The 13,170-nt window shown below is 42.2% G+C and overlaps 2 protein-coding genes across 5 annotated transcripts; both read left to right on the top strand.

Annotated features, from left to right (window-relative positions):
• Positions 1-471: 471 nt before the first annotated feature.
• LOC103970714 (heavy metal-associated isoprenylated plant protein 7) lies at positions 472-4,777 on the top strand. Of its 2 annotated transcripts, XM_009384611.3 has the most exons (7): positions 472-616; positions 1,483-1,862; positions 2,250-3,028; positions 3,115-3,388; positions 3,473-3,675; positions 3,759-3,846; positions 4,044-4,777. In XM_009384611.3, the coding sequence occupies exons 3-7, from the start codon at positions 3,020-3,022 to the stop codon at positions 4,634-4,636; spliced, it is 1,167 nt and encodes a 388-aa protein (XP_009382886.2). In that variant the 5' UTR covers positions 472-616; positions 1,483-1,862; positions 2,250-3,019; the 3' UTR covers positions 4,637-4,777. The 2 variants fall into 2 exon arrangements, with proteins under 2 accessions (XP_009382886.2, XP_064990399.1); XM_065134327.1 differs by lacking the exon at positions 472-616 and having other exon boundaries at positions 731-1,862.
• Positions 4,778-7,530: 2,753 nt separating this feature from the next.
• LOC135627887 (DEK domain-containing chromatin-associated protein 1-like) lies at positions 7,531-12,907 on the top strand. 3 transcript variants are annotated; one of them, XM_065134322.1, is made up of 12 exons: positions 7,606-8,047; positions 8,136-8,169; positions 9,421-9,500; positions 9,578-9,637; positions 10,411-10,521; positions 10,608-10,682; positions 10,777-10,854; positions 11,409-11,619; positions 11,745-12,056; positions 12,161-12,258; positions 12,334-12,364; positions 12,506-12,907. In XM_065134322.1, exons 1-12 carry the CDS (start codon positions 7,664-7,666, stop codon positions 12,676-12,678), a joined length of 1,647 nt encoding a protein of 548 aa, XP_064990394.1. In that variant the 5' UTR covers positions 7,606-7,663; the 3' UTR covers positions 12,679-12,907. The 3 variants fall into 3 exon arrangements, with proteins under 3 accessions (XP_064990396.1, XP_064990394.1, XP_064990395.1); XM_065134323.1 differs by having other exon boundaries at positions 7,612-8,047; positions 11,426-11,619; positions 11,740-12,056; XM_065134324.1 differs by lacking the exons at positions 12,334-12,364; positions 12,506-12,907 and having other exon boundaries at positions 7,531-8,047; positions 12,140-12,258.
• The last annotated feature ends 263 nt before the right edge of the window (positions 12,908-13,170 follow it).

The raw sequence follows: 13,170 nt of genomic DNA, 5'->3' as shown, positions 1-13,170 counted from the left end.
TTTTAGATGCCAAGTGAGCTAGTTTATAGGTCTTAGTTTATAGGCCAACTTAATTGTCTGTCCAAGCACTAAAATTGGTGAGTTGGCTGTTATATTCTCAATGGTTTATTGCATCCATCAATGACATGCATGGAAGTCCTGCCTTCTTTTCCTCAGAAATGCTAGATTCCTGAGAATGTTATGTCAACAAGCTAAAAGATTTTCTATATACTTTCTTGTCTCTGCAGAGCAATAAGGTAGCAAGAATGTTTTTCCTAATGTGTTTTCTACTTAAGATGCATCCATGTTTGAAATCTGTTTCTAGCTAGAGTTGCCACTCTCTCTTCCAGGATCTGTTACCTTATGCATCAATGTGTGTCAGTGGCAACATCGACCATCTGCCGCAGGTATCCAACTTAATCTCTACTTTAATGCTGTCAATACACTAGCCTTTTACTCCCCATTCAACAACTGCTTCAGATTTTGTTATACTTACATTTTTTTTTATTGTGATTAGACGTTCAATTTTAGCTTCTGGAGGCTCCAAAAAAAATTAAATTATCTTCATTCATTTCACGAGTTATTTCTGATCTGGAAGTCAAAATGGGGTTCACATGTTTATGACTATAGAAGAATGGTACGTGATATCTTATGTGTGTTTAGGTCGTGTGTATGTTTAACATTGGACGAGTTCAGAATTAGTTCATCTAGCTGACCATATGATTGATATATGTGTGTTTGAGAGAGAGAGAGAGAGAGAGAAGAGAGAGAGAGAGAGAGAGAGATTTGTAGTTATTATCTGACAATTGATTAATAGCACAATGAGATGTTAAAAAAAAAGATGGAAGTAATAAAAAGTATTTGAGTTTAGTGGACAGATGCTACTGGGAATCATCTAAATATTTGGAAGGGTAAATTTACAGGGGCAAATATGATACTTCCAAACTATGAAAGGATAGATGTGTAGAGTCCCTTTAAACTAAAGAATGTGTCTGTTATCTATTTTATTTGGTTGAAGTAAGCGCCTACTAGGACAAGGTTATATCCATAACATTTTCTTAGTTTCCGACGTGTATTCCTTTAAATTATACGTAGTAGGGCACTTTTTGTAGCTTTGTGTATAATGTGACGTCGTCTATCTCTCTCTCTATCGTGAGCAAATGCTCCAACTTTTTGAGTCACAGTATTGAATGACATAGTTGGCTACTCTGTTTTATTATCATCTGCAACACCCTCTCTCCCCACGTATCGTGGAAGTATTCGGGCAGTGTTGTATATATGTACTCTGAGGAGATCAGTAGCCCAAAAAGATACAACTTCGTTTTACCAATGTTAAACAGTGAAAGTCGATTTAATCTTATGATTTTGTTGGTTGGCATCTCTAAAAAATTTAATGCATAAGTTATGAATATTAAACATCTAGTAAATTGACTTTGACATCTCAGATTGAATGAGAACTTGATCAGTGGATCCGGTGAAAATTGACTTGAAATATTTTTGTAGGGAGATTTTGGTGTGACCCAGTCATCATCAGGCACCTGCTTCCTCTGATTGATTGTTAATGGAGCCGATGATGTTTCTACGGACAAACCCATGCGACCGGCCCCCATCACGCAGATAAGTAATATATTAGCCATTGCATTCCATCATTGTTTGCCGGTGCCATCTGCTGTGCCTCGAGGACCTTTTGCCCCAGCCAGGATTCACATAGTGATGATACATACAGCGACCTCGCTGCACTTGTACCATCCTAATGGGTCACTATTGTTGTGTTATGCTTGTACCATCCCACGTTCGTGCTTCGATAGCTCAACCATATATTCGCTCTTCACCTATTTTATTTTCTCCCTTTGCAGGTCTTGTGAGATCACAAAAGGTTAAAGGTACGTTGATTTTTTCAAGAGTATGTGTCAAATGAATTCAAAACATATTACATTAATCCATATCTTTATACAATAAGCAGTCAAATATCTTTTTCTTCTTTCTTTTATTATTACTTTAATCTGGCACTAGCATAGCAGCAGTCTCTGTTTATGTGCATGGCATGTGATTTCCTTAGTGTATAGCTAATCACTGTTCTCCAACCGATGGAGCTCCCATAATGAGGATCATGGAGCAACAGTGCCAAATGTTCTGCTCCTAACATCCTCTCATCAGTCACATATAAATGATCCTTAATCCTTTATAACTAGAAAAATATTTTCTAGATATCTTTTATTACGATTTTATGATGATGTAATGTATTCATTCGGCTTGTTGTTTTCTGATAGGTTGACCTCCACATGCCCGGTCTTAATACAACGGCGAATAATGCCCGTATTAGGTTGATCATGCAGCCGCACCCATCAAATCGTATGCGTTGCCTCACCAGCAAATGTTACGCGACGTACTCATCCTCGAAGTTAACTTCTTGGAATTGAATGTTGCATCGAGATATGAAGATTGCATGTGCATATAGAGCAAAAGATTTTGCTTTGATGGGCACTTTTGAATCCGATTTGCCATGTGGATCAGCGGAGTTAGATCGATGCCTCACGGTGGCCCCGAGCATTGGATTCCTCCATGCAAGTACGAGGGAGGGGACGAAGCTCCATGCACCGCCGTCCACCCACCCATGTCCTCGATGAGCAAGCAGATTAATCGGCAAACATATGCGTTCGTCTCTGGATCATCAACCGAGAAAGGAGAACTGTTGTAGGATTTGGATCATCAGAAAGCCTCGGTGACTTCAGATCGGAGGAAATGGCTCCGTTGAAGCGGAAAAGATAAAGCTCCGTTCCCGAGGAGCAGCGCGGCAGAAGAGGACAGGGAGGAGGGGGGAGGAATTTGGAAGCAAAGCTGAAGACGACGAAGCTCTTGGCTGCGTGAGACGTGCCAGTCCGCACGCTTCGCACGTGCATTCTCTGCCACGTCCGCCAGGCCTTGTCCCTACAACCGCGTCTCCTCCATGGCCTCTGCTACTTACTGCGACTGAGGGAGACGAAGGAGAGAGCGGGAGCGCTGCTTGCCGGCTTTGCTTCGTTCGCGAGCGTCGAGCGACATGGGAGAGGTATCGGAAGTCGAGGTTTTCGATTGATTTTTGTTGGTTTTCGGTTGGTCTCGCTGATTCTTGCGGAAAGCTCCTATCTTGTCCAGGAGGAGAAGAAGCCGGAGAAGGAAGGGAAGAAAGAGCCGCCGCCGCCGCCGCCACCGGCTGCTGCGGCAGAGGAGGAGAAGGAGAAGAAGGATGGAGGTGTCGGCGACGGAGGCGAGGGGGAGAAGAAAGAGGGAGAGAAGAAGGAGAGCGAGAAGGCGGCCGAGAATCCACCGCCTCCGCCACCGCCGCCGCCGGAGGAAGTGGTGATGAAGGTCTACATGCATTGCGAGGGGTGTGCCAGGAAGGTGCGCCGATGCCTCAGAGGCTTCCAAGGTACCAAGATGTCAAAGCATGATCTTTTAAGTTAAATTGCTCCTAAAAATGGATCTTTTTTTGGTGCTTCGTCTGGATTGGAAGGCGTGGAGGAGGTGGTGGCGGACAGCCGGACGCACCGGGTGGTGGTGAAGGGGAGGAGGGCGGCGGAGGATCCCATGAAGGTGGTGGAGAGGGTGCAGAAGAAGAGCGGGCGGAAAGTGGAGCTGCTGAGTCCCATTCCACCTGCGAAACCGGAAAAGGAGGAGAAGAAAGAGGAGAAGCCCAAGGCAGAGGAGAAGAAAGAGGTGAAGCAATCACATCACTCACCACTCTTCTTCTTCTTCTTCTTCCTCCTCCTCCTGTTCTCATCTCAACTTGTGCGCCGCAGCCGCAGGTGATCATTGTCGTGCTCAGAGTCTACATGCATTGCGAGGCCTGCGCCCAAGAGATCAAGAAAACGATCCTAAGAATGAAAGGTTACTCCTTTACATCATTTCCCCATTTGAACTCGGAACCATGCAAGACTTGTTCTTGCAAGGATCAAAGCTCGCGTCTTTCTAACAATTGTAGATGATTCGATCTGTTGATGGATTCTGAATCGCATGACATTGATCTAAATTTCTAGTTCTTGTTCCACGAGCTCGCACCTTCTCATTTGGGTTTGCGGAAACAGGGGTGCAGACGGCGGAACCGGACCTGAAGAGCTTGGAGGTCACGGTGAAAGGCGCGTTCGACCCGGCGAGCCTGGTGGCGTACGTGCACAAGCGGACGGGGAAGCACGCGGCGGTGGTGAAGCAGGAGCCGGTGGAGAAGAAGCCGGAGGAGCCAGAGAAGGCCAAGGCCGAGGAGCCGCCACCAGCTGAGGCGGCGGGAAAGGACGAGAAGAAGTCCAGTGGTGGAGAGAAGAACGAGAAGGAGAAGAAGGGTGGGGAGAACAAGGAGGAAGAGAAGAAGAAGGAGGAGGGCGGAGGGGAGGACTCGAAGAAGGACGGCACCGTCGCAGCGGAGCAGAAGAACGGGGACAAGAAGAAGGAGGAGCAGGAGGAGAAGAAGGAGGCCAACGGCGGCGGCGAAGGAGTAGGGCAAGGGGCGACGGAGGTTCCGGCTGCCGTCGTGGCCGTGGCGGCGACGGCGATCGACGGCGGCGGAGCGGGTAAGCCGAAGAGGAACGAGTTCTATTACTACTACCCGCGCTACCCCGTGGAGTACGCTTACCCGCCGCAGATCTTTAGCGACGAGAATCCTAATGCATGCGCTGTCATGTGATCAAAGGTTTGTGGATGGGGAAGCATAACATTCCATGTGTATTTTTCTTCTCCATTCCCCTATGAAAAATATATATATTATATAAATATTCCTAATAAGATGTTGTCATCTCTAATATTGTTCTCTTTATTTCTCTAGAAACACCCTACTTTGGTTATATATATATATATATATATATATAAATGCGTTTAATTCGTTGCAATTGAGGTGAGGATCATATGCTAATATGTGAATAATCAAAATAATAAAAAATAATATCCAAATGATTCTATAAAAAGATAATGGTAAGGGTGTATGTATCGATTGTTTGAGAACTTGAAGATTCTTTGACTAAGTTGTATATGAAGCGTAAATAGGTGCAAGACATGATTAATAGCAAATATGTACCACCAAGCTTGGACGTCATTTATGCTACTCTCATCTGCTCCTCGAGTCACTATATTTCACGAGCCGGTGGCGCGCATCTAAACCATGAGGAACAAAGGCGAACTACGTACATATATAATTCATCTCTCTCCTGGAGCCTTATCATGATGGTTGATCAGAGTCAGGGGTGATGGCATGTGAAGGACGGTATTGATTGCTAAACTCCAAAGAGCATCACATCATTCCTTGTACGTGCCATTTTGATGTGCTTGTGCGAGGCCGTGACTCCACAGCCGGCGACCTCTCGTACTTGACAGAGACTGCCACTGTCCACAGGGACGAAGTGCCTCCCATCCCCACCCCACCCCCCCTACCATGTTGGAGTTGAACCCAGCGTTGTCTTTCTGCTGCTAACACATCACTGAGACACTGAGAGACTTGCATGAACAATTAATTGCTTTGGTGATATACATGTAAAGAAAGTATACCTTAAGTGCTCTGAAGCCTGTACATACTTTTCCTGCACCCTCAATCTTCTCTGCATGTTGGAGTTGAATCCAGTGTTGTGTTCCCGCTAAAGACACCTTGAGACCTTCTGCTACAAATTGATCAGCTTCAAGTTTTCTGAATCGTGTTGCCTATATATGATGTGGTTGAAATATAGGCAACTTCATCTACAGAGAGAGAGAGAGAGAGAGTTCTTTGGTGATACATATGTTATCTCAAGTATTTAAGCATCAAACTTGAGTTTTCCGAAGCCTATACGTACTTGTGCTGCACGTTTCATCATCTCATCATGTCTGATACGTCAAGTGAGACAATAGTTTGCCACCCCCTGGACCGATAGATCAGCCCTCGGACTGCTGTATTCTTTACTGCTCATCAGATGAATGAAGGTGGTTCTGTGGGGTATAAGATGACTCAACAAGAAGAAGCAGTTGTGTAGAAGAACTCCGATTTGATTCTATCCATGATGTTTTCCGCAGTTGCTCCAGCTGATTTGTGGATCTTGCCATTGCAGCATACTCTCATCAAGAATCATTCTCATGTCCAAAGTCTTCGATCACTCACCTGTTCAGCTATGTATCTCACATAACCTTCTTGTTTCTTGGATAAGAAAAAGCTGAGCGTTTTTCCTGCATCACAAGCGACTGAACATCTTACGCATCTCTTACAGATATCTGAAAGCTCCACCACTCTCTCTCTCTCTCGGGTGGATAGTGTCGATGAACATGGGACAGATCTGAATCTTACCATAAAGAAAGCCTCCGTAACTTCTGATGGAAGTGGGTTCATCACGAATGCTAAGGACTTCATTTCAGTCTTCAACGTGACCGATCATGAGGGCCATGAATTCAGGGTCGACCATGATACCCTCAGCTGTTTGAAACCCGCATGAATTCTCGCATTAGCTATCTTATAACATTCGATGAATGCATACCTCAATATCATATATATATATATATATATATATATATATATATATATATATATATATATATATATATATATATATATATATCCACCAAACTGTAGCATTAACTTGGTCCAAAAACGAGAAGATACCACCGTAAGAACATGCAGTAGCAATGCCTAGCATAATCCTGCATGCATGCATGCAGTCCCTGGAAGCAGATGTCTGCTGCCGCCCTCCATGGATTACACCTCGATCGAGCTTGTACAGGCTGCAACAGACGTTCCCTGCTCTCGGAAGTACGTGCTGTTCTCAGAGATCACGACTGCAACGTAGTGAAAGTGAAAGCTGAGGTCTTCCACTGCAATGTTCTTCGAGGGAGGGGAGAGCCGGCTCGCTGTGACGAGCTGCACCGAGAGAGAGAGAGAGAGAGAGAGAGAGAGAGAGAGAGAGAGAGAGAGACCACACAGTGGTTGCTTTGAGGTCCACGGATCGATTCAAGCTTCTGTTGAACACGCCTCTTCAGTGTCACCTTGATGGGTCCCAATGGGCCCATAGCGTTGCTCCTCCAATAAGAAGGCTGGTTGATGAGAGAGTTAGCAAATGATGGGATGATAACAGTCGCATTTTCCGTTCGATAATATCGAATAATTGAGGAAAAAATAATAGTGGAAATTAATTAGGACGTAATTAAAGATGATTGATTACCAAATCAAAATTGTAATTTCTTGTATCAGTATTATTAGATTGCTTCCAAGTCACAATTAAGGAATTAAAAGATGAATTATAGTCTTTCAACCGCGTGCCGACTTTTGGAGCAATGAAAGCGATACTAATGGATCGTCAAAGAGAGAAATCAAAGAACAACTCAAGAAGAATTGGGACATTTGGGGGCGATCGAATTGATTCGGAGCTGCCCGCCCTCAAATCGAGGCGAAATTTGAAATCCCCTCAATTATTTTTTGTTTGCCCCTCGTAAAGCGTGTCCAGATCCGACTCACCGTCGTGGTGGTCGTCTTGCATCCGGCGATGGTCACGAGGCAGGGTCCACTCTTCGTGTGGTCGATGAGCCACCGAAATGTACGGGTCCCGTAAAAAGATGAGTTGTTATTGGTTGGTTTCAGGATTCAGCAAAAATTCGTGCAATGCATCCGTGCATCTTTCCGCCCTCCATAAACCCTCGATTCTCCTCTGCCGCCAACCGTGAACTCTCTCCCTCTCCCTCTCTCGCCTAGGGTTTACTCGCCATGGACACTGAAGCAGGGGAGGAGGCCAAGAACGCCGGCGACGGATCTCCCACAGCAGAGCAGGAGGACAAGGAACAGGGGGATGGCTCGTCCGCGGCGCCGCCTGAGGCCGGAGGAGAGGAGAGCAAGGAGGAGGGCGGTGATGTGGCGAAGGAGAAAGTAGAAGGTGAGAAGCGGAAGCGAGGGAGGAAGAGGAAAGCGGCGTTGGACAAGAGCGGAGAGGAGGGGGAGGGGATGCCGAAGGAGAGGAAGCGGCGGTCGGTGGTCGTGCGGGAAGGAGCCACCCCGGTGGAGAGGCCGTCCAGGGAGCGGAAGACCGTCGAGAGGTTCTCGGAGATGTCCCTTCCGAGGTCTCCCGTGCCGAAGACTTTGTCTTTCAAGCAGGTTAGGCGTTCATTAACTCAGGTTGGATGGATCTTGAAAGCTCTTTCTTTCTTCTCTAAAAGATTTGGGCTTTCTCTGTGGATTTCAGGGTTCTGGAGAGAAGCTGAAAGACATTCCAAACGGTATTGGCCGACCCCAGTCGAGCTTTATGCTGTTCCTGTTATCATTACGTTTCTCGTAATTATTTGGATTCCATTACTTCCCATAGCAGCCAATGATTGACAATTTTCATGCTTCATCTAATCTTGACTCAAGTCTCCATTGAAAATTGTAGTGAAAATGGGTTAGGACAAGTTGTGTGCAACTTTAACACTAAGCGACAAATTAAGGAGAGAATGATGAAAAAGGTTTAGGCTTTTGGATTAGATTCAAAATCTATGGAGGGACTAGGAAGGGTATAACTTATAGACTAAAGTAGGATGGTTAAATTGGAGAGATATATTTTGTGTGATATGCAATTGTTTCTTACTCAATTGGTTAAATGGTAGATTTTATATAAGAACTTTTAGATTTAACATTCTTTAAATGCCAGACTAGGTATCATGAAGTACCAAAATGTGTAAGCTTTGGATAATTCTCGATCGATTATGAACAAAAGGGTGAGTTCTCTTTATTGAAGTTGGTTTGCAGGTTCTGGCCCAACCAATCATGTGCCATTGTTTGTACCTTGGGGGCTGAGATCTCCAGTTGCTGATTGTCTGTTCCATATCTCTAACCTTCAGCTATATTATTATCCTCACATTTTGGAGGAGTAAAAATGGATTGCTGATTGGATGGCAAACTTTGGAACGAACAATTTTGTTTTCAGAAGGATGCTCCTAATTTTTATATTGTTTTTGAGTTGTGACAGCTTTCCCTCTTTCCATGAAAAATTAAGACAGTGAGAAAAAAGCAATCTTACTGGCTAAGAACAAGTTGGCTGGAACAAAAGAGACCCTAGGAGGTCAAGATCAGATTTTGGAAGACAACCAAGAAAGTAATGATGCTCCATAGTTAATAGGCATAAACGTTTTGCGGTTAAGATGAGGTGTGACACAATGTAGTAGAAAAGCTATCCTTTTTGAGAAAACCTTATTAAAATCATTCAGTTGTGTTATTGTAATAATAATCATAGTTGTAATTGGGAGGTAGCACTAAGAAAATAAGGTGGTAGACAGTTATGTCATCCCTTGAGAAATTAGTATGCGTCTTTTAAACTAGAGGTGCAACAAAAATCTGAGAAAGAAGAAGGAATCGTAGGTTTAATAAGACATGAAGTGTATGACTGTTACATGCTACCGGCGATATAGCTCTTAATACAATTTGGTTGTTTTTGTTACTTTTAAGCATCAATTTTTTTCTTAAAATTCTGCTGACTTTGCTAAATGCTGTAGTTTTTTTTAAGTTGTCAAAACGAAAATCTGATGACAACCTTCAAGCGCTTCATGGCATTCTTTTTGGAAGGAAAGCAAATGTAAGGTTTTGTTATTATTGAAGTTCTTTTACATGTGCCATTCCTATTTTCTTTATAGTGATGTCTTTCTCATTCAGGTACATTATCTTAAGAGAAATATTCTCCAGTTCTCTGGATTTGTTTGGAGCGAGAATGAGGTACCATGTCGATATGTGCATAGATTCATGAGTTAAATTAATAACGTTTAGTTTGTCTACATTGGATATTGTTTTGGGTTTCTGATGCGCCAAATTGAAAGTGAACCATTAACAAGGAATACCAAATCGTAATGCCCATAGCTGATGCCAGTCTTGAAATTGAGCTTGTAGATTGCACTGATTCCAACATAATTTCTGAGAGGATTTTGACAGGGTTTCTCACAAAACAAAGGATAGTTTTCTTGTTACTTTCTTTATGGTGAAGAAACTAAATGTGTAGACAAAGAAAGGTGTAGATTTATGGAACATGGAGTACATCACAAAAGTGATTCATTTCCATTGCTAATTTAGGCTTGGCTGACGGCTCTTTCTTTCATACTACTTGAAAAACGACTCCAGGATAACAAACCTGATAAACTTCTTTATGTTTTCAGTATCTAGATTCCTCACTTCTGTTAAGCAAGTAATTTTTGAAACATACTGGATATATTTGTCACCTCTGTAGGGGAATCTATTTTGTAAATCTCGAGATTTTGGACAACTGTTTTGTTACAACCTTTGCTACGTGTTTGAAATTTATAGATGAACTGTGACCATATATCCATGATGTCATTGCTTTTTTAAGGGGAAAATCTATCTTTGATCAATTGCCTTTTAATTTGTTTTGAGTAACATTAAGAAGGCTGCCACTAATGAAACATTTTTTAGGAACATGTTAAAAGTTACTTTTTTGTTTTGCTTTTGGGTGGTGCTAAAGCATTTGTTTTGTTCAGGCAAAGCAGAGGGCAAGGTTTAAAGAAAAGCTTGATAAGTGTAAGAAGGAAAGGTTGCTTGATTTCTGTGACTTACTTGATATTCATGCTGTAAAAGCCTCTTCCAAAAAGGTAAATCAATTGAAAATTTCCCCTAAATCAATAGGTAGATATATTGTTCTTATCTAGAGAGTTTATCTTAAGTTGCTTATTTTCAGGAAGAAATTATAGCAAATTTGATGGAATTTTTGGAATCTCCTTGTGTAACTAGAGATGTAGTACTTGCTGAAAAGGTGGAATTTTTGTGCTTGTGCTGTTTCTGAATTGTTGTTATTCTTTGCATTTAGCTATTAGTATATGCAAAACTTAGTCTCACTTCATTTTTAGGAAGAAAAGAAACGAGGGAGGGCAAAGGGAAGAAGTCATTCAACACCTGGAGAAGCATCTTCAGATAGACGAATTAAGGTTTATTTATTTGTCTCATGAGTTTATTTTCTGTCCAAAAATTTGATCATGTTCTAGGGATAGTTCTTGAATGTGGTTTGCATAAGATTATTGTATATTTGACAGATGAAAGACTACTAGTATCCTCATTTTTTAAGAAAATAGAATAGTTGTGAAATGATGCCAAGTGGTATCCTTCAAATGCTTTGTAGCATTACTTTACTTTCTTTTATTTTTAATGTAAAGAAGTGGTCAGCATTTTCTAGTTGTTAGTTTGATAAATTATAAAGCTTGCTCATCATTGAGATGATATTTGCGACAAACAAGGAGCTCTTGTTTGGAGATATTGCAGTTCATTTTGCATCTTTGTCTGGTCTCTGATATTGTACAAGGTAGAGAAAAAAAATGATGAGCCATCGTTAACCTAGATGGTTAATGTAAAATGTTTTTGGTCAAATTTTTTTTAGACATTTTAAGTTTCAACTGTGAAGCATTGATTTTGGTAATGTTGGCTATGTACTTTTCTTGTACTTGACTCGTTCTTCTGGAAAACTATTACAATTAGCTCCATGTAGCACCTCTTAATGTGCAGAAACAAAGAAAGAGCCACAAGCAATCAGCTCAAGACGAGAACGAGGATAATGAAGAGGGTGCTTCAGTTGACACAAAGGAAGCATCTAGTGATGGCGAAGGTGATGGGCATGCACAGGAAGAGAGTGATCGTGATCTGGATCATGAAGAAAATGAGGAAGATGAGCAAGAGGAGCCTGAAGCCACTAATAAAAGGTGTGCTACTAAGCAAATAAAGAAGACTTCTAAGTCATCTAAGATGAAAAACAAAGTTTCTCCTGTTAAAAACATAACTTCCAATAAAATTTATTCAAAAGCTGCTTTAAATGTCTCTAGCGAAGATGAACCAAATTCAACCCATGGAAACAAAAAGGGTTCTTCCAAGGAGATGAACAAGCAAGGCTCAAGGGCCTCAACAGAAGAGAAATCTGCAATGAGAAAGAATTCTGCTAAGGTTACTAAAAGTGCCTTATCATCACCAAGAAAAAGTGATCCCGTGGATGATAGTGATTCCGAGCCACGTTCAACCACCAAAAGCAAACAGGAGGGTGGAAGGAAGGGACGGGCAATTGAGAAACCTCCAGCTACCAAGGAAAACACCAGGAAGAAAAGATCTGCTAAGTCAGAGTCAAAGGTTACGGAGAAAAAACGAGGTAGCTTCATGTTTTATTTGCATTTATGTTTTAAAATAATCTTTAATGCCTCCTGATCATGAAGGCCACTTCTATCATCAAAGCCTTTCTCTTGTGATGCATAGGAAAAGTCAAGACTAGTAAGGCCACCAACAGTGAACCTAGCACAGAGGAGTTGCATGCTGTTGTGAGTGATATACTGAAAGAAGTGGACTTCAATACTGTACGTAGCTTCAGACTCGATGCTCTACATTTACTTTCTTTGTCTCTTGATATCACCAAATTCTGTTCATGGCAGGCAACTTTGGCCGATATTCTGAGACAGTTAGGTATGATAAAATCAACTCATGAACACGTGTAGCTACTTTCTGCTGTTTGCTGCTTGTTATGTTAAATCTTTTAGATCGCACAAGCTAGAATGAAGTAGATGCTGTGTATGATCTTTGACACTTCAATTTAATCGCATACAGGGGCTCACTTCAAGATGAATCTGATGGACAGAAAAGCGGAAGTGAAGCGCATAATTGAGGATGTCATAAACAGTATGTCTGACGATGAAGACGGTGAGGATGAAGATCGTGCCGAAGATGCCAAGGAGGACGACACAAAGGAAGGTTCTGATGATGGAGATGGTGATAAGTAGCTCGGTCGGATGGGTTGACAAATTAGCACCTTCCTCGTGAATGCGTGGCATACCAGCACCATGCTAAAACCTATTTTATCTTCGGAAAATGTGATACTGGTGGCTTGGGTAACCCTAACCATTTCATAGAAATGTGTATTCGACTGCTGTGGTAGCTAATTCGTGTTGTTCCATTAGCTCATTGTACAATAGCCTTCTTAATTTTATGGAAGATTTTCCTTTAGCTTTACATAGTCCTGACTCCTGACTACAATGTTCTATTTGTGTTGTTTTCTCTTATCACCAATTGGTTCAACAACACGTTTCCTAGATTGTGTGTTGGTTCATCCTCGGACATGTCGAATGTCATGTTGGTGTTGCTTGTGTGTTGATTCTGACCTAGTGCTGTTCTAATGCTTTCTCCTACTTGAAGGGAAGGGAAGCATTTTGTCTTGACTGATGCAGAGGAATGCCTTTGACAAAAGCCTTCAATTATCACTGAGTGTAGAGAAA

This window comes from Musa acuminata, chromosome BXJ2-11 (assembly GCF_036884655.1).
Source record: "Musa acuminata AAA Group cultivar baxijiao chromosome BXJ2-11, Cavendish_Baxijiao_AAA, whole genome shotgun sequence".
NCBI classification, from domain to species: domain Eukaryota; kingdom Viridiplantae; phylum Streptophyta; class Magnoliopsida; order Zingiberales; family Musaceae; genus Musa; species Musa acuminata.
This window is presented reverse-complemented; position numbering and strand designations above follow the sequence as displayed.